Source organism: Triticum aestivum, chromosome 6D (genome assembly GCF_018294505.1).
Source record: "Triticum aestivum cultivar Chinese Spring chromosome 6D, IWGSC CS RefSeq v2.1, whole genome shotgun sequence".
In the NCBI taxonomy this organism is placed as follows: Eukaryota; Viridiplantae; Streptophyta; class Magnoliopsida; order Poales; family Poaceae; genus Triticum; species Triticum aestivum.
The window spans coordinates 330,534,210-330,554,494 of NC_057811.1; the positions used below are offsets into that span (position 1 = coordinate 330,534,210).

Consider the following 20,285-nt stretch of genomic DNA (forward strand, 5'->3'; position numbering starts at 1 on the left):
TTATTTGTTGAACTATATAATTTGTATTGAACTATTTGTTGTTGTACTATTTTGTTGAACTATTTGATTTTCTGTGATGAACTATGTGATAAAAAATATTTATGTTCATAATTCAACGCCCAGCCACGGCAACCATGCCGAATATGGACCTATTCTCGCCCATATGGGCCCTTTATTCGCCGAAAGTGGGCCAGAAAGTGGGCCTATATCGGCGCCTGAGGGCGACCTGGGGGCGACAGCTGGACGCAAAGCCGCCCCCAGCGCCGATTGTATCGCCGGCTCGCCCCCAGGGGGCGATTTTTATGCATCCTGGGGGGGCCAATGGCTGGAGATGCTCTTAGACAGGGCCCCTTATCCCTCCTTCCTGGTGGCTACGGCGTGGGACATAGCAAGTGGGAGGGTAGCGCAGCGGCGTTGCGGCGGCGTCTTGGATGGCCTGACCTTGGGCGCGGTGGTGCGTGGACGCAGCGGCGGCTGCGTGGCGAAGGTGGCAAGGCGAGCCGACGCGTCGTGATGGTGGGGCTCCGTCAGATCTGGCGCATGGAGTTGCGGACTGTGGGCATCGAGGTTCGGTGTACTCCTTTGTGGTAGCGATGGCGTCGACATGGTGGAGGCAGCAGTGTGGTGGCGGTTCTTGTGCCCTTATCGCATCACGACAATGATCTGCATGATCGGTCCTCCTCGATCTGGCTATCGACTTGTTCCGGAACTACTGCTGGAGATCTTACCCAAGGATATCTGGATCGGATAGAATCCGGCCGTGCGCGTCCATATCAGCCTATATGTGTCTAGAAGGGTGCGACGCGAAGCTCTGTTGTTTGTTGACACCATGGGACAGTCGGCATCTTGATTTCCATTGCACATGCAGTGGCCGAGAAAGTCTTGATGGCTAAGATTGAAGGATTAGTAAGGCGGAGGGGGCCTTGAAGGCGATGGAGTCAACCAGGTGTTTGATAACTTTCAGTGGGGGCGGCGGCACAGGAGGATTTCATTTTTGGTGTTGCTCCTCGGGTGCCGAGTCGTGACTTTCAAGGTGAAGACCTAAGGTCTGGCCTTCATTGGGTGTACCTGACAATTGCCTTGTTGAAAGTATTGTTTTGAGAGCTCTTTCTCTAGGGTGAAAACCTATGATCTTGGATCGGACGACGAGGGCGCTTGTGCACTGTTTTTTATCTTGAAGGCGTTGCTTTTGGAGGCCGTTTATATTTTTCAGGTGCTGTCTTTGGTGGTGGTTGTGTGCTGATGCTGAGAGGAGTTGATCACTTTGACGAGGCCATTTTTTCCTTTATTTTTTGTTTTGTTTTTGGGCTGCATGTATTCTGGATGTTTTCGTGACTTCTTATTGGTACAGAGACTGGATGTAATTGGTATCTCCACGATATTAATATATTCCTCCTTTTCTTTAAAAAAAATCCTCCCTTAGACTCCGCTAGATCGCGTGATAGGGGTGAAGGAAAATATGCCCTAGAGGCAATAATAAAGTTGTTATTTTATATTTCCTTATATCATGATAAATGTTTATTATTCCAACTAGAATTGTATTAACCGGAAACTTGATACATGTGTGGATACATGGACAAAACACTGTGTCCCTAGTAAGCCTCTACTAGACTAGCTCGTTAATCAAAGATGGTTAAGTTTCCTAACCATAGACATGTGTTTTCATTTGATGAACGGGATCACATCATTAGGAGAATGATGTGATGGACAAGACCCATTCGTTAGCTTAGCATATTGATCGTTCAGTTTTATTGCTATTGCTTTCTTCATGTCATATACACATTCCTTTGACTATGAGATTATGCAACTCCCGGATACCGGAGGAATACCTTGTGTGCTATCAAACGTCACAACGTAACTGGGTGATTATAAAGATGCTCTACAGGTATCTCTGAAGGTGTTTGTTGGGTTGGCATAGATCGAGATTAGGATTTGTCAGTCCAAGTATCGGAGAGGTATCTCTGGGCCCTCTCGGTAATGCACATCATAATAAGCCTTGCAAGCAATGTAAATAATGAGTTAATTGCGGGATGATGTATTACGGAATGAGTAAAGAGACTTGCCGGTAACGAGATTGAACTAGGTATGAAGATACCGACGATCGAATCTCGGGCAAGTAACATACCGATGACAAAGGGAATAGCGTATGTTGTCATTACGGTACGACCGATAAAGATCTTCGTAGAATATGTAGGAACCAATATGAGCATCCAGGTTCCGTTGTTGGTTATTGACCGAAGAGGTGTCTCGGTCATGTCTACATAGTTCTCGAACCCGTAGGGTCCGCATGCTTAACGTTCGATGACAATTTTGTATTGTATGAGTTATGTGATTTGGTGACCGAATGTTGCGGAGTACCGGATGAGATCACGGACATGATGAGGAGTCTTGAAATGGTCGAGAGGTAAAGATTCATATATAGGACGATGATATTCAGACACCGGAAGTGTTCTGGGGGTACCAGGTACATATCGGGTCACCGGAAGGGGTTTCGGGCATCCCCCCGGCAACTACATGGGCCTAATGGGCCAAGAAGGGGACCGACCAGCCCCTAGGGGGCTGGTGCACTCCATGTCGGCCAAAATAAGGGGGAAGGAAAGAGAGGAAGAGAGAAAGGAAGGGGAACAATTCGGCCTCCCCCTTCCTTATCTCCTCCCTCCTCCTTTCTTCCCCCTCCGGATGAATATGGAAGGGGGGAAGGCCGAATTGGGAGGCACCCAAGTAGGATTCCTCCTACTTGGGGCGCCCCCTTGGCTGCCTCTCCTCCCCTCCAACCTATATATATGAGGGGAGGCACCGTTAGAAGACACACCAACAATTGTTAGCCGTGTGCGGCGCCCCCCTCCACAGTTTACACCTCCAGTCATATTCACGTAGTGCTTAGGCGAAGCCCTGCGTAGATCACTTCACCATCACCATCACCACGCCGTCGTGCTGACGGAACTCTCCCTCGACACTTTGCTGGATCAAGAGTTCGAGGGACATCATCGAGCTGAACGTGTGCAGAACTCGGAGGTGCCGTACGTTCGGTGCTTGATCGGTCGGAATGAGAAGAAGTTCGACTACATCAACTGTGTTGTCAAACGCTTTCGCTTTCGGTCTACGAGGATACGTGGACACACTCATCCCTTCTCGTTGCTATGCATCTCCTAGATAGATCTTGCGTGAGCGTAGGATTTTGTTGAAATTGCATGTTACGTTTCCCAACAGTGGCATCTGAGCCAGGTCTATGCGTAGATGATATGAACGAGTAGAACACAAAGAGTTGTGGGTGGTGATCATCATACTGCTTACCACCAATGTCTTATTTTGATTCAGCGGTATTGTTGGATGAAGCAGCTCGGACCAACCTTACAGGACCACGTTCATGAGACCGGTTCCACCGACAGACATGCAACTAGTTTTGCATAAAGGTGTCTGGCAGTCTGTTTCTCCTACTTTAGTTGAATCGAATTTGACTGCGGCCGGTCCTTGTTGAAGGTTAAAACAGCAAACTTGATAAATCACCGTTGTGGTTTTGATGCGCAGGTAAGAACGGTTCTTGCTAGAAGCCCTTAGCAGCCACGTAAAACTTGCAACAACAAAGTAGAGGACGTCTAACTTGTTTTTGCAGGGCATGTTGTGATGTGATATGGTCAAGACATGATGAGATATACGTTATTGTATGAGATGATCATGTTTTGTAAAAGTTACTGGCAACCGGCAGGAGCCTTATTGTTGTCTCTTTATTGTACTCTCTCTGTTCCATAATGTAGTGCCTATAGATTTCTTGAAAAGTCAAACCTCACAAATTTTGACCAAGTTTGTGGAGAATAATATTTACATCTAGAGTGCGAAACATATATCACTAGATTCATCCTAAGATGTAGTTTCACACGATATATTTTTGCTATTGTATATATAAATATTTTTCTCTACAAACTTGGTCAAAGTTTGCAAAGTTTGACTTCTCAGAAAATCTATAGGCACTACATTATGGAACAGAGGGAGTATGAAATGCAAACGCCATGTAATTGCTTTACTTTATCACTATGCGTTAGCGATAGTTGTAGAAGCAATAGTTGGCGAGACGACCACGACGCTACGATGGAGATCAAGGTGTCGAGCTGGTGACGATGGAGATCATGACGGTGCTTTGGAGATGGAGATCAAAGGCACAAGATGATGATGGCCATATCATGTCACATATTTTGATTGCATGTGATGTTTATCTTTTATGCATCTTATTTTGCTTAGTACGACAGTAGCATTATAAGATGGTCCCTTACTAAAATTTCAAGGTACAAGTGTTCTCCCTGAGTATGCACCGTTGCGCCAGTTCGTCGTGCTGAGACACCACGTGATGATCGGGTGTGATAAACTCTACGTTCACATACAACGAGTGCAAGACAGTTTTGCACATGCGGAATACTCGGGTTAAACTTGACGAGCCTAGCATGTACATACATGGCCTTGGAACACTGGAGACCGAAAGGTCGACTCATATAGTAGATATGATCAACATAGAGATGTTCACCATTGAAGACTACTCCATCTCACATGATTATCGGACATGGTTTAGTTGATTTGGATCACGTAATCATTTAGATGACTCGAGGGATGTCTATCTAAGTGGGAGTTCTTAAGTAATTTTATTAATTGAACTTAATTTATCATGAACTTTGTCCTGATAGTATTTGCATATCTATGTTGTAGATCAATAGCCCGCGTATAGCTCCCCTGTTTTATTTTTGATATGTTCCTAGAGAAAACTAAGTTGAAAGATGATAGTAGCAATGATGCAGACTGGGTCCGTGATTTGAGGATTATCCTCATTGCTGCTTAGAAGAATTATGTCCTTGATGCACCGCTAGGTGACAGACCTATTGGAGGAGCAGATGCAGACGTTATGAACGTTTTACAAGCTCGGTATGATGACTACTTGATAGTTTAGTGCACCATGCTTTACGGCTTAGAACCGGGACTTCAAAAATGTTTTGAATGCCATGGAGCATATGAGATGTTCCAAGAGCTGAAAATGATATTTCAGACTCATGCCCGTGTTAAGAGGTATGAGACCTCTGACAAGTACTTTGCCTACAAGATGGAGGAGAATAGCTCAGCTAGTGACTATGTGCTCAGAATGTCTGGGTACTACAATCACTTGAATCAAGTGGGAGTTAATCTTCCAGATAAGATAGTGATTGACAGAGTTCTCTAGTCACTATCACCAAGTTACTAGAACTTCGTGATGAACTATAATATGCAAGGGATAACGAAAACGATTCCCAAGCTCTTTGTGATGCTGAAATCAGTGAAGGTAGAAATCAAGAAATAGTATCAAGTGTTGATGGTTAAACAAGAGCACTAGTTTCAAGAAAAAGGGCAAGGGAAAGAAAGGGAACTTGAAGAAGAATGGCAAGCAAGTTTTCACTCCCATGAAGAAGTCCAAAGCTAGACCCAAACCTGAAACTGAGTGCTTCTACTGCAAAGAAAATGGTCACCGGAAGTGGAACTGCCCCCAAAACTTGGCGGATAAGAAGGATGGCAAAGTGAACAAAGGTATATTTGATATTCATGTTATTGATGTGTACTTTACTAGTGTTCATGGTAGCCCCTGGGTATTTGATAGCGGTTCAGTTGCTAAGTTTTGTAACTCAAAACAGGAGTTGCAAAATGAACAGATAGTAGTTAAGGGGGAGGTGACGATGTGTGTTGGAAGTGATTCCAAGGTTGATAAGATCACCATTGCACACTCCCTTTACCTTCGGGATTAGTGTTGAACCTAAAATAAATGTTATTTGGTGTTTGCGTTGAGCATGAATATGATTGGATCATGTTTATTGCAATACGGTTATTCATTTAAGTCAAATATTAATTGTTATTCTGTTTACATGAATAAAACCTTCTATGCTCATACACTCAATATAAATGGTTTATTGAATCCCGATTGTAGTGATACACATATTCATAATATTGATGCCAAAAGATGCAAAGTTGATAATGATAGTGCAACATATTTGTGGCACTGCCGTTTAGGTCATATTGGTGTACAGCGCATGAAGAAACTCCATGCGGATGGACTATTGGAATCACTTGATTATGAATCATTTGATACTTGCAAATCATGCCTCATGGGCAAGATGACTACAACTCCGTTCTCTGGAACAATAGAGCGAGCCAATGACTTATTGGAAATAATACATACCGATGTATGCGGTCCGCTGAGTGTTGAGGCACGCGGCGGGTATCGTTATTTTCTGACCCTCACAGATGATTTGAGCAGATATGGGTATATCTACTTAATGAAACACAAGTCTGAAACATTTGAAAAGTTCAAAGAATTTCAGAGTAAAGTGGAGAATAATCATAACAGGAAAATAAAGTTTCTAAATCGCGGAGGAAATATTTGAGTTATGAGTTTGGCCTTCATTTAAAATGTGGAATAGTTTCACAACTCACGCCACTTGGAACACCACAGCGTAATGGTGTGTCCGAACATCGTAACCATACTTTATTAGATATGGTGCGATCTATGATGTCCTTACCGATTTACCACTACCGTTTTGGGGTTATGCATTAGAGACAGCTGCATTCACGTTAAATAGGGCACCGTCTAAATCCGTTGAGAGGACACCGTATGAACTGTGGTTTGGCAAGAAACCTAAGCTGTCGTTTCTTAAAGTTTGGGGTTGCGATGCTTATGTGAAAAAGTTTCAGCCTGATAAGCTCGAACCCAAATCGGAGAAGTGTGTCCTCATAGGATTCCCAAAAGAAACTGTTGGGTACACCTTCTACCACAGATCCGAAGCCAAGATCTTTATTGCTAAGAACGGATCCTTTCTGGAGAAGGAGTTTCTCTTGAAAGAAGTGAGTGGGAGGAGAGTAGAACTTGATGAGGTAATTGTACCTTCTCTCAAATGGGAAAGTAGCACATCAGTGAAATCCATTCCCGTGATGCCTACACCAACTAGAGAGGAAGCTAATGATAATGATCATGAAACTTTAGATCAAGTTACTAACAAACCTCGTAGGTCAACCAGAGCATGTTCCGCACCAGAGTGGTACAGTAATCCTGTTCTGGAAGTCATGTTACTAGACCATGACAAACCTACGAATAATGAAGAAGCTATGATGAGCCTAGTGAAGGAAATATGCCCTAGAGGCAATAATAAAGTTGTTATTTTATATTTCCTTATATCATGATAAATGTTTATTATTCATGCTAGAATTGTATTAACCGGAAACTTGATACATGTGTGGATACATAGACAAAACACCGTGTCCCTAGTAAGCCTCTACGAGACTAGCTCGTTAACCAAAGATGGTTAAGTTGCCTAGCCATAGACATGTGTTGTCATTTGATGAACGGGATCACATCATTAGGAGAATGATGTGATGGACAAGACCCATCCGTTAGCTTAGCATGTTGATCGTTCAGTTTTATTGCTATTGCTTTCTTCATGTCATATACATATTCTTTGACTATGAGATTATACAACTCCCGGATACCGGAGGAATACCTTGTGTGCTATCAAAGTCACAACGTAACTGGGTGATTATAAAGATGCTCTACAGGTATCTCCGAAGGTGTTTGTTGGGTTGGCATAGATCGAGATTAGGATTTGTCACTCCGAGTATCGGAGAGGTATCTCTGGGCCCTCCCGGTAATGCACATCATGATAAGCCTTGCAAGCAATGTGACTAATGAGTTAGTTGCGGGATGATGCATTACGGAACGAGTAAAGAGACTTGCAGGTAACAAGATTGAACTAGGTATGAAGATACCGACGATCGAATCTCGGGCAAGTAACATACCGATGACAAAGGGAATAACGTATGTTGTCATTACGGTTTGACCGATAAAGATCTTCGTAGAATATGTAGGAACCAATATGAGCATCTAGGTTCCACTGTTGGTTATTGACCGGAGAAGTGTCTCGGTCATATCTACATAGTTCTCGAACCCGTAGGGTCCACACGCTTAACGGTCGATGACGATTTTGTATTATATGAGTTATGTGATTTGGTGACCGAATGTTGTTCGGAGTCTCGGATGAGATCACGGACATGACGAGGAGTCTCAAAATGGTCAAGAGGTAAAGATTCATATATAGGACGATAGTATTCGGACACCGGGAGTGTTCTGGGGGTACCGAGTACGTATCGGGTCACTAGAAGGGGTTCCGGGCAACCCCCGGCAAGCTATATGGGCCTAATGGGCCAAGAGGGGAAACACACCAGCCACTAAGGGGCTGGTGCCCCCCATATGGGCTGGCCAAATTGGAGAAAGAAAGGGGAAGAAGGAAAGGAAAAAGGGAATAGGATTCCCCCTTTCCCCTCTTCCCTTCCTACTCCGAATAGGAATAGGAAAGGGGGGAGGCCGAATTGGGAGGACCCCAAGTAGGATTCCTCCTACTTGGGGCGCCCCCTTGGTTGCCTCTCCTCCCCTCCAACATATATATGTGTGGGGGGCACCGCTAGAACACACAATAAACATTGTTAGCTGTGTGCGGCGCCCCCCCTCCATAATTTAGGCCTCCGGTCATATTCACGTAGTGCTTAGGCGAAGGCCTGCGCGGATCACTTCACCATCACCATCACCACGCCAACATGTTGATAGAACTCTCCCTCGACACTTTGGTAGATCAAGAGTTCGAGGGACTTCATCGAGTTGAACGTGTGCATAACTCGAAGGTGCCGTACGTTCGGTGCTTGATGGGTCGGAACGAGAAGAAGTTCGACTAAATCAACCGCGTTGTCAAACTCTTCCGCTTTCGGTCTATGAGGGTACGTGGACACTCTGTCCTCCTCTCATTGCTATGCATCTCCTATATAGATCTTGCGTGAGCGTTGGAATTTTTTTGAAATTGCATGCTACGTTCCCCAACACCCAGATTCCAACAAATGGCTTGAGGCCATGAAATCTGAGATAGGATCCATGTATGAGAACAAAGTATGGACTTTGGTGGACTTGCCCAATGATCGGCAAGCCATTGAGAATAAATGGATCTTCAAGAGGAAGACGGACGCTGATGGTAGTATTACTATCTACAAAGCTTGACTTGTCGCAAAAGGTTTTTGACAAGTTCAAGGTGTTGACTACGATGAGATTTTTTTCACTCGTAGCGATGCTTAAGTCTGTCCGAATCATGTTAGCAATTGCCACATTTTATGAAATCTGGCAAATGGATATCAAAACTGCATTTCTTTATGGATTTCTTAAAGAAGAGTTGTATATGATACAACCAAAAAGGTTTTGTCTATCCTAAAGGTGCTAACAAAGTGTGCAAACTCCAGCAATCCATCTACGGCCTGGTGAAAGCATATCGGAGTTGGAATATACGCTTTGATAAGGTGATCAAAGCATATGGTTTTATACAGACTTATGGTGAAGCCTGTATTTACAAGAAAGTGAGCGGGAGCTCTGTAGCATTTCTGATATTATATGTGGATGACATATTATTGATTGAAAATGATACAGAATTTCTGGATAGCATAAAAGGATACTTGAATAAGAATTTTTCAATAAAAGACCTTGGTAAAGTTGCTTATATATTGGGCATCAAGATCTATAGGGATAGATCGAAACGCTTAATAGAACTTTCATAAAGCACATACCTTGACAAGATTTTGAAGAAGTTCAAAATGGATCAGTAAAAAGAAAGGGTTCTTGCCTGTGTTGCAAGGTGTTAAGTTGAGTAAGGCTCAAAGCCCGACCACGACAGAAGATAGAGAGAGAATGAAAGTCATTCCCTATGCATCAGCCATAGGTTCTATAAAGTATGACATGCTGTGTACCAGACATATTGTGTACCTTGCCATGAGTTTTGCAAGGGGGTATAATAGTGATCCAGGAGTAGATCACTGGACAACTGTCAAAATTATCCTTAGTTACCTAAGAGGACTAAGGAAATATTTCTCAATTATGGAGGTAACAAAGAGTTCGTCGTAAAGGGTTATGTTGATGCAAGCTTTGACCTTGATCTGGATAACTCAGTATCTCAATCTGCATACATATTGAAAGTGGGAGCAATTAGCTAGAGTAGCTCCGTACAGAGCATTGTAGACATAAAATTTGCAAAATACATACATATATATCTGAATGTGGCAGACCCGTTGACTAAACTTCTGTCACAAGCAAAACATGATCACACCTTAGTACTCTTTGGTGTTAATCACATAGCGATGTGAACTAGATTATTGACTCTAGTAAACCCTTTGGGTGTTGGTCACATGGCGATGTGAACTATTGGTGTTAAATCACATGGCGATGTGAACTAGATTATTGACTCTAGTGCAAGTGGGAGACTAAAGAAAATATGCCCTAGAGGCAATAATAAAGTTGTTATTTTATATTTCCTTATATCATGATAAATGATTATTATTCATGCTAGAACTGTATTAACCGGAAACTTGATACATGTGTGGATACATAGACAAAACACCGTGTCCCTAGTAAGCCTCTACTAGACTAGCTCGTTAATCAAACATGGTTAGGTTTCCTAACCATAGACATGTGTTGTCATTTGATGAATGGGATCACATCATTAGGAGAATGATGTGATGGACAAGACCCATCCGTTAGCTTGGCATATTGATCATTCAGTTTTATTGCTATTGCTTTCTTCATGTCATATACATATTCCTTTGACTATGAGATTATGCAACTCCCGGATACCAGAGGAATACCTTGTGTACTATCAAATGTCACAACATAACTGGGTGATTATAAAGATGCTCTACAGGCATCTCCGAAGGTGTTTGTTGGGTTGGCATAGGTCAAGATTAGGATTTGTCACTTCGAGTATTGGAGAGGTATCTCTGAGCCCTCTCGGTAATGCACATCATAATAAGCCTTGCAAGCAATGTGACTAATGAGTTAATTGCGGGATGATGTATTACGGAATGAGTAAAGAGACTTACCGGTAACGAGATTGAACTAGGTATGAAGATACCGACGATCGAATCTCGGGCAAGTAACATACCGATGACAAAGGAAATAACGTATGTTGTCATTACGGTACGACTGAGAAAGATCTTCGTAGAATATGTAGGAACCAATATGAGCATCCAGGTTCTGCTGTTGGTTATTGACCGGAGAGGTGTCTCGGTCATGTCTACATAGTTCTCGAACCCGTAGGGTCCGCACGCTTAACGTTCGATGATGATTTTGTATTGTATGAGTTATGTGATTTGGTGACCGAATGTTGTTCGGAGTCCCGGATGAGATCACGAACATGATGGTCGAGAGGTAAAGATTCATATATAGGACGATGATATTCGGACACCGGAAGTGTTCTGGGGGTACCGGGTACATATCGGGTCACCGGAAGGGGTTCCACGCATCCCCGTGGCAACTACATGGGCCTAATGTGCCAAGAAGGGGACAGACCAGTCCCTAGGGGGCTGGTGCGCTCCATGTAGGCCAAAAAAAGTGGGAAGGAAAGAGAGGAAGAGAGAAAGGAAGGGGAGCAATTCGGTCTCCCCCTTCCTTCTGTCCCCCCTCCTCCTTCCTTCCCCCTCCGGATGAATATGGAAGGGGGGAAGGCCGAATTGGGAGGCGCCCAAGTAGGATTCCTCCTACTTGGGGCGCCCCCTTGGCTGCCTTTCCTACCCTCCAACCTATATATATGAGGGGGAGGCACTGCTCGAAGACACACCAACAATTGTTAGCCATGTGCGGCGCCCCCCTCCATAGTTTACGCCTCCGGTCATATTCGCGTAGTGCTTAGGCGAAGCCCTGCGCGGATCGCTTCACCATCACCATCACCACGCCATCATGCTGATGGAACTCTCCCTCGACACATTGCTGGATCAAGAGTTCGAGGGATGTCATCGAGCTGAACGTGTGCAAAACTCGGAGGTGTCGTACGTTTGGTGCTTGATCGGTCAGAATGAGAAGAAGTTCGACTACATCAACCGCGTTGTCAAACGCTTCCGCTTTCGGTCTATGAGGATACGTGGACACACTCTTCCCTTCTCGTTGCTATGCATCTCCTAGATAGATCTTGCGTGAGCGTAGGAATTTTTTTGAAATTGCATGTTACGTTTCCCAACAAGGGGCAGCCACCGTCGCTCCTCCTCGTCCGCTTCCCCGGAGTCGTGGGCTCTTCCTTGCTCAAGCTCAACCTCTTCCACGAAGCACCAGTCCTTCTCTCCCTGCCATGTCCCACCCCTTCTCCCTTCTCCCTTCTCTTCTTTTTTGCTCTGTTCATGTGTGCATCCTATGTGAATTGTTACACATGTGGTATGTGCTCTTTGCTTGCTCAGTGGCCGAGGAAGCAGCGGGACGGTTTCATCTCGGCCATTTCTTGTACAACCATCTTTTTATTCATCAAAGGTCTTTTGAAATGTAGTGCAGATTTTACTTCATACAAGTAGAGTTTACGTGTAGTGTAAACAAATCTGTCTATGTCTAAATTATCTTGTGATTTTTTTACCTTTGTCGTTGGAGAGCGTAAAAGTGTATCTCCCAAGGACTCTCTTAATTACAGAGCTCATAATGCATTTCTCCTCAAGACCATGATGCAAAAATCGTCCTATAAGTAAACTTTTGGCATAACATGCAAATCCCTCCTTTAATGCTGGTAGCGTCTGCGGTATGTTGCAGGGCATGTGATGGTGATTGCCAAACCTCACACGTCGAACCAATACAATTGCGATGATGGGTACCAGAGTATGCGAAGTGCCCTCTTCGTCTTCATCTTGGCCTGTGAGTTAATATGATTTTTCCTACTTCTTTTGATTTACATAATCCTCACATGATTTCTGCTTATCTTTTTCAAGAATAAGCAACCAGCATTGCCTGTCATTTGTATTAAGGAGAATAAATATTACAGGTTACAATGGAGTTCATCCAGAGGACACTATGATGATCCAAAGTGCCCGCACAACCGCCCCTAGAACCCTACATCTACTCACACATGCTTGACCTGCTCTTCTTAGCCTGCCGCCAAAGTTCGTAATGATCTAGAGCTAAGCTAACAACACGATACACCAGCTTTATCTTTCCCTCAAAGACTCGCACATTTCTCTAACCTTAGCTTGCGGAAACCCGAGACGATAATCGTCGACGCTTCTCAGATTTTGGTCGCCGGCAGCCTGCTAAGAATGGAGCACCACCAGTCCCTCGCTAGATCGTCCGGTCCAGGAGCAAGTAGGCCAAGGGCAACATCACTCAGGTGCAGGAACCAGAACTGATGCGTGAAGGGCATTACATTATCAGATGCTTGATGTTCTCGTGTGCTTTATCACAAAGCAAGCAACCCGAAGGGGCATGGTTATCTAGTTCTGCTACCAAACTTAGTTTGCACAATCCTCAATTTGTATCCCAATGAGGTGAAGAATTTGTCGCAGAAATCTACTTATACTGCCTCCTACAATTATTTGTGTGTTGTTGCTGCAATTAGCTAGCTAATTAGACATGTAATCTATATTTCTTAGCATCCACATAGTATGTACGAAATAACTTTTGCCCTCTATGTTCGCTACTCACAAAGTTCACTGGAAGCATCGATATTTTCTGATGATGCCCATCTTTAGATGCATCCATGTGTTCAGATAATACTTATATGGCAGTACATTACATCGATAGAAATTTGGCAACCTTATGTGGTTGTGCCTACCCTTTTAGTAGCTGATATGGTTCAGATGAACCATCATGTACATTTTATTTTGTTTTTGCCATCACAACCATATATTGCATAGAAGTTCTTTACCATGTAGTATAGTATAATCACTATTTCACTTAGTAATGCTCTCATGGTTTAACACAGTAGATTCTCATTTATTTCATTGCAGAGTGAGGTGCAATGCAGAGTAAGAGTTGAGAGGATGTGCTGTTTGGATCAGAAACATGAAGAATCAATCATCTACGTCCTTCTTAAATAGGCACAACTCTATGCATCATCATCAATAGGCACAACTCTACGCATACTTCACCTCAATATCTGATGTTTCCTTTGGTTTCTCCATTTCATCTTGATGGATGTTTGTATTGTTCTAACCAATATATGACGCTTCCCTTGATCCTCATGCACCTTCACGGGTTTCTGCTACTGTTCACATCTACACCTGGTGCCTGTTTTGCCTTCTCCCCGGCGTCTTTAGGCTCTCCTCCATCGCCAGTGATGCTTGTGTTCCTTAAATCTGCACCACACGTTTCCTCTAGCTTCTCCACTTCATCTTCATGGATGCTTTTACTGTCACCCACATGGGATATTTTTATTGGTTGCTCCATTGCACTTACATGACCCGCAGTTGTAGTTTCAGCTCTATTTTCTTCTGGCGCCAACTCATGATTTCTCTGTATTACATTTACGTCGAAGCCTATTCCAGATATCTCAGCGTGCGCTCTACCATCTTCATCAGAGACCAAAATGGTCTTCTTTATTGTTCCAACCTTCACATACTTGCCCATGAATTTTTGCTCCCATTCTTGCAAGGCTTCCACCTCCAAAGGGCCTAAGCCTGAAACGTCACAAGTTAAATCACTCAGCTCAAATGACATCTTTGCCAATGCCCTACTTGCATCTCTCCCCGCAAACAATGCATATGGGCCGCCAGGTCCATAGAACATCCTGCACAACACAAGGAAGACAGTATGAAGGAAGAATAAACATGTCACAAACATTGATTACAATACAATGGTTAGTACCGACGTTGGTAAAATTAAGATGGTTCGGTGATTAAGTTTGAATAGCACAAAATGTGGGATATTAGTTAACACAGATCATGAGAATAATCCCACAATGGGTGTGTGGTTGTCATGCAAACAAACCAAAATATGATCAATGTGAAGAACCAGCTCACTTAGTTAGACAAGGACACACCATATGTTTCTAGCTTTAGAAAAGTTATATCTGATCCAACTATATTTGCCATGACAAAGTCAATGACTAGCAAGAATAAAAAGTATCCAGTTCAAACTATGTGTACAAATGACAATGATTTAATGAGTTTGTACGAAATAGATCACTAGTAAAATGTTTCCAACTAAGGATATATTCTCCTAACAGCTTAATTATGTCCTTTTTCTAATTGATCACCTCTAAAACTCTATGGTAGTAAGTAGACGTATGAAACGGGGTAGTAAAAAAATACGGAGAACTCCTTATAATTTTTTTTGGGGGAGTGGGGGTGAATCTGGCATCCTTATATCTATATCTATATCTACCTAATAATAAAGGGGCTATTGTTTCTGGTTGTACGTCATGAAAATTGTCCCCAAAGTTGCAAAATATTACCCACCAATGCCACCTATAAGTGATAAAAAACGTCTCCCACAGGGGAATCCTTCGCATGGGCCAGCCCATGCAGTAGGGACCTCCTATACTGCGCTCTGCGCGCTGGGAGAATATGCAGCGCGCCCATTTGGGCTGGCCCATATCCGGGCAGCCTGTTTTTTAAATTTCATTTGTTTCCTTTTTCTTTTCTGTTTTGTTTTTTCCACTTTAAATAATTTGTGACTTCAAAAAAGTTCTGAAAATTAAACAAATAAGAATGTAAAATAAAATGTTTAATAAATATTGAAGTGTTTGTGGTTTCAAAAACTATTCATGATTTTGTAAAAATTGTTTGCATATTCAAAAATATTCAAAATTTTGAAAACAAATGTTTGGTAAATAAAAAATGTTCATCATTTTTTTAAAGTTCATGTATTAAAAATGTTAATAAAATTGAACAAAATGTCGCAAATTCAATTTTTTTTCATGAATGGAAACATATCCTTAATTTTTTTAAACTGTTCGTGACTTACAAAATAGTTTATTCATTGGAAAAATGTTTGTTGACTCATAAAATGATCATTCATTTCAAAAAATGTACGTTAAATCAAAAGATATGTTCGTGAATTTCAAAAACTGTTCCACCAATTTCCCAAAAAAATCATGGGTTCTAGAATTTTTTGCCGATTTAAGAAAATTGTTCACAGTTTTTAAAAATGTTTACAAATAGTATAAAATATCTGTTGTGTTAGAAAATGTTCGAAAATTTGTAAACGTGTTCACGAATTTGAAAAATGTTTAAGATTTTAAATATGCTCACGAGTTTAAAAAAAATGTGCATGATTTCATAAATTGTTCATGATTTCAAGTAATAGAGAGTGATAGTTTATCTCGGTGATGCAGCAAAATGTGGTCATGACCATTGAGGATTATGAATTTTTTTCTCCTGCTGCAACGCACCGGCCCTTTTGCTAGTAATGACTAAACTCCATTGCAAAATATTGAAAATTCGCTTTTAAGTTTCAGACTTTCAGTTGACAAATTCTCCCTTTTTTCACTTCTCATGGCAATTTACAGATATCGATAATTTAATTGGTCCACCCCTACTTTTGCTCTAATACATATCAAGATTATTACTCCTAGTAATTAAAATACTTTTCCTTTTGAGTTTTTCAGGAAACGTAGATGTTCTTATTGTACGGAAGATGAACTGATAACTGAAATAGCCCTGAAATTCAATGGCTATACGAGACGAGAGAGAGAACCTCTACCTGCTCTGCGTGACATCATAAATTTGCCCCTTGATGGCGATGAGGAGCGGCTTCTTGGGGTCGGACCCGTCATAGAGCCCCAGCTCCTTCTCCGTCACCTCACCAAGCTGCACCGGTGGCAGCAGCCGCTCGAGCGTCCTCTCGTCCTCCGCCCCCTTCCTTCTCGGCGGCGACGGGGCTGGCCGTGCGACTGAGCCGGAGACGGCCATGTAAAGCCCGGCGATCACCGCAACCACCGTGATGAACGCCTCCAGCGGCAGTCCTGTGTACGCCGCGATGGTCGCCTTCGCTGCCTCCCACCACTCCCCCGCTGCAGCCATCGCCATGGACGATGACACAGGAGATGGTATAAAGCAAAGTTGAGATGGAAGGGGCCGGAGTGGAACTGAGGGACGCGCGAACTGTGCTCTTTTGTATGAATGGGGCCGGAGAAATCGCGCGGTCGATTGAGAGTTGAGACGGAGCACTCGACCCGACGCTCTTATCAGAGAGAATCCATCTAGAAAGTTTAGAAAGTCGAAAAAAGACTTGTGCACGAGCAGGGATCACTCTTCTTTTTAGATGGATGGAAGAACCATCCTGGAACATCGTTCAGATGACGTGCAGAACATTCACTGTCAGCGGATGGAGCACCAACCACCAACCTGCTCCTGTCATCTTCTACCGTCCAACTGAAGCTAGGAAAAGATACTGTAGGAGGAAAGAAGGCGGTGCCGGTTCAGGGATGTGAGATGTGGGGAGCTGGAACGAAATAGGTGTGTGCTCTAAGTCACGTAGGTGGACTGTCTCGATTTGACATCAGAATTGTGCGGTCCTGCTTTTATCAAAGTCTCAAGGCAAAGACCATATTACTCATCATGGTTGCACGAAACTATTATTATGTTTTTTTGTGGGGAAATCCATAAGATGAAACTTGAGTAATCCTTTTTTTTCTTGAGAAAAAAACTTAACAAATCTAGGACGCCAATAGTTGGCACAATTCCACCTCTCTTTTTTCTTTTTTTTTGAGGGGAGCACCATTCCACCTTGGGAGGTGTCTGTACGAACGGTTCATTCACTGGGAACGTTCCGATCGAGCGAACGAAATCGTTCGCCAGGGGAAATCCCTCCCAACGAACTCCTCCCCGGAAAACCCTATTTGCCGCATTCTGTGACAAGTTAGCTTTTATTCGTGCGACCATTTCCGGTTTGAGAACCATCTGGATAGTTCCTTGTTGTGCTTTCAAAAAATTTCCGTGTTTTCAAAAATTGTTTGAAGTTGTAAAAAATGCTCTGGTTTAAAAAAAAATCATGTATTCAGAAAATGTCCGTGTTTCCAAATTTGTTCAAAATTTTCAAAAAAATTCAGAAAATTCAAAAATTCAAAAAATGCTCGAGGTTCAAAAGTTGTTTCTGTCAAAAAAAACTTTTTTTGAAATTTGTTCTGGAATTCAAAAAATGTTCACATTTTCGAATAAAGTTCAGAAATTTCAAAATTTGCCCATGATTTCAATTTTTAAAAAATTGTTCGTACGTTAAAAAACATCACAAATATTTAAAAATTGCTCGTGATTTTTCCGGGAAGTGTTAAGTCTGATACTGCAATTAGTTATTTACGTATTACGCTGCACACCTGAAGCCTGAGCTTATGGTCGGTGTGGCTAGCAGTGAACCCACATCACTAGGCAGTGGCGGGTTTGATTCCAGCAACCACACGCTACCCTATTTTGCGATTTTTACCCTTGCTTCGCGGCGCAGAGCAATGGACTGGCCCAAGTGGGCTCCCCTATTGCGACTCGCCAATTACTTGTCGCAAAGAGCGACGTATAGGAGGTCCCCCTCCACCCGCCTCTACAAAAGCTGTCATACGTCTTGAACCTTCAATTGAGGCAAAAATGGTTATTTCCTATGACGCACCACGAGACTTTAAAAACTGGTTTTTAGACATCATTTTTGATAGTTATAAGAGCATCTACAATTGGATCCCTCAAACGTCCAATCGGACAACCCGGTCACTGTCCGGACAGGAGAGAAGAAATGTCAGGGTCACTGCAATAAATTTGACATGAGAACAATTATTGAAAAAATGTTGTATGGAACTTAAAAGTGCCCATGGAAAAAACATCAAAAAGTCTACGGTTGATAGTTTATAGCTGAAAGCAAGTAAATAACATGACAAAAATGAATGAAATTGACACATGGAATTTTTTTGGCAAAACAAAATGTCTATAAAACATGGTGAACCAATATCATACTTCTCTATGTTTTGAGGAAACATTTTCCATGTTATCTTATTAAAAAATGACTTGGTAATTTACAAAGACTGTCATGGTTTTTATAAACACTTTCTCTTATTCTGCCATGGACTATAACTAACAATTTCAAACATGGCAAAACTTTGGGAAACACTAACTCAAAAACATGGTTAAAATATAAAAAAAATCATGTTTTGAAGAAAAACTAAAGTTTACGAATTTGCAAGTGGTTCAACAATTAAAAGGATTGCAAAACATGTTAGAATTATCCGAGGTCGCCGTCGATCCGTTGAGGACAAGTAATCACATAGCACGAGCATGACACCAAAATTTGTTAACAAGGTTCACCGTACCAACATGAATTTTATACTAATCACCTACCATACTATTTGTAAAAATGAATGGTCGTGGCAACAATCGCCATCAATGATCTAGTACTTTATACAAAGGGTGTAGCTAACCAGCGTGAATTTTTGGGTCTTGGGCTCCTTAAAGCCCAGTATGTTACGGAAACCAAAAAATGCCATTTTAAAGTAAAAACATAATTATGTGAACACATATATATGTCCTCTTAGTATTTGTAAAGTCTTATCAAATAATAGAATGATTTTTAAGCTGTACAAAAAACATTAAATTGTGGCCCAAATACAACTAAAAATAGCGCCATTTTGACATGTATTTGTCCTTTTGTGTATACCACAAATGAAAGTATATTTTGACGAAACTTTGTATGAGCATAGCATAGGTGTGCATGTATATGCACACATTTTCAGATTTTTTCTTCTTCTGAGATGTGAAGATATAGTTTTCAAGAAAAAAACTAAAGGGCTAACTGGAGCCCATCCTCCAAATGCATTTTTCGGTATAAGAATTAACTATGTCTTATCTAAATCCTACATCTTTTAATTTTATGCAAAGATTTTTGTAAATTTTCCCTTTTTACTTTTCGATTTGATTAACCAAATGGTGTAGGAGCTAGAGGAAACTTTGTTAATCCTCATCTATATCAGAGTTAGTGAATCGACTATATAAATTGTTCCAAAGGCTTAATACAACACATACTAATTTACACCAATTTTCACCTCTTGGCCAGCTGAGGTGCGTGGCTGCATGACGCGCGACGTGGTGGCCACGGCTTGGAGTGTGGTGGCCGCAGCCAGAGGCGACGTGACGTGCGGTTGCGCCGTGCTGCTGCGTGTGCCAGGCACAAGCGAGTTGGAGAGATATGGCGGGGCTTGTGCGTCACAACTTTGTGACTCACAAGGGGTCTGGTGGCAGGGTTTTCATCGCAAAGTGGTCACGCGGCGGCGCAGCGGGGTGCTGTTGCTCGGGCGGCGCGGCGGCGCGGGTTGCAGCCGCTTGCAGTGCTGGAGTAGGAGTGCGCCTGCGGTTGTTGGATCTTCTGGACTCTCCGACGGGTGCGTGTGGTGCGTGTGCACATGGAAGCTTGGTCAAGGATGGGAACAGAGATGGTTCGCGGCCTCGAGCGCCATTTATTAGTCCCTGCCGGCATGGTGGTCGGCAAGGATTGGTGGTTCGTGCTGAATCCGGTGACCCAGCTTTCTGTCAGCGGC

At 42.6% G+C, this 20,285-nt stretch overlaps 1 protein-coding gene across 1 annotated transcript; it reads right to left on the reverse strand.

Moving 5' to 3' along the window:
- Nucleotides 1-13,744: 13,744 nt before the first annotated feature.
- Nucleotides 13,745-17,187, reverse strand: LOC123141568 (membrane steroid-binding protein 1). Its single transcript, XM_044560676.1, has 2 exons — nt 16,478-17,187; nt 13,745-14,561 (listed from the first exon to the last, which is right to left on the reverse strand). Exons 1-2 carry the CDS (start codon nt 16,801-16,803, stop codon nt 14,024-14,026), a joined length of 864 nt encoding a protein of 287 aa, XP_044416611.1. The 5' UTR covers nt 16,804-17,187; the 3' UTR covers nt 13,745-14,023.
- Between the last annotated feature and the right edge of the window lie 3,098 nt (nt 17,188-20,285).

Coding starts and splice junctions, on each gene's coding strand:
- LOC123141568 (XM_044560676.1), bottom strand. CDS start 16,803: ATGGCGATGGCTGCAGCGGGGGAGTGGTGGGAGGCAGCGAAGGCGACC. Junction 14,562..16,477: donor TATGATGTCACGCAGAGCAG/GTAGAGGTTCTC, acceptor TGTGTTGTGCAG/GATGTTCTATGGACCTGGCG.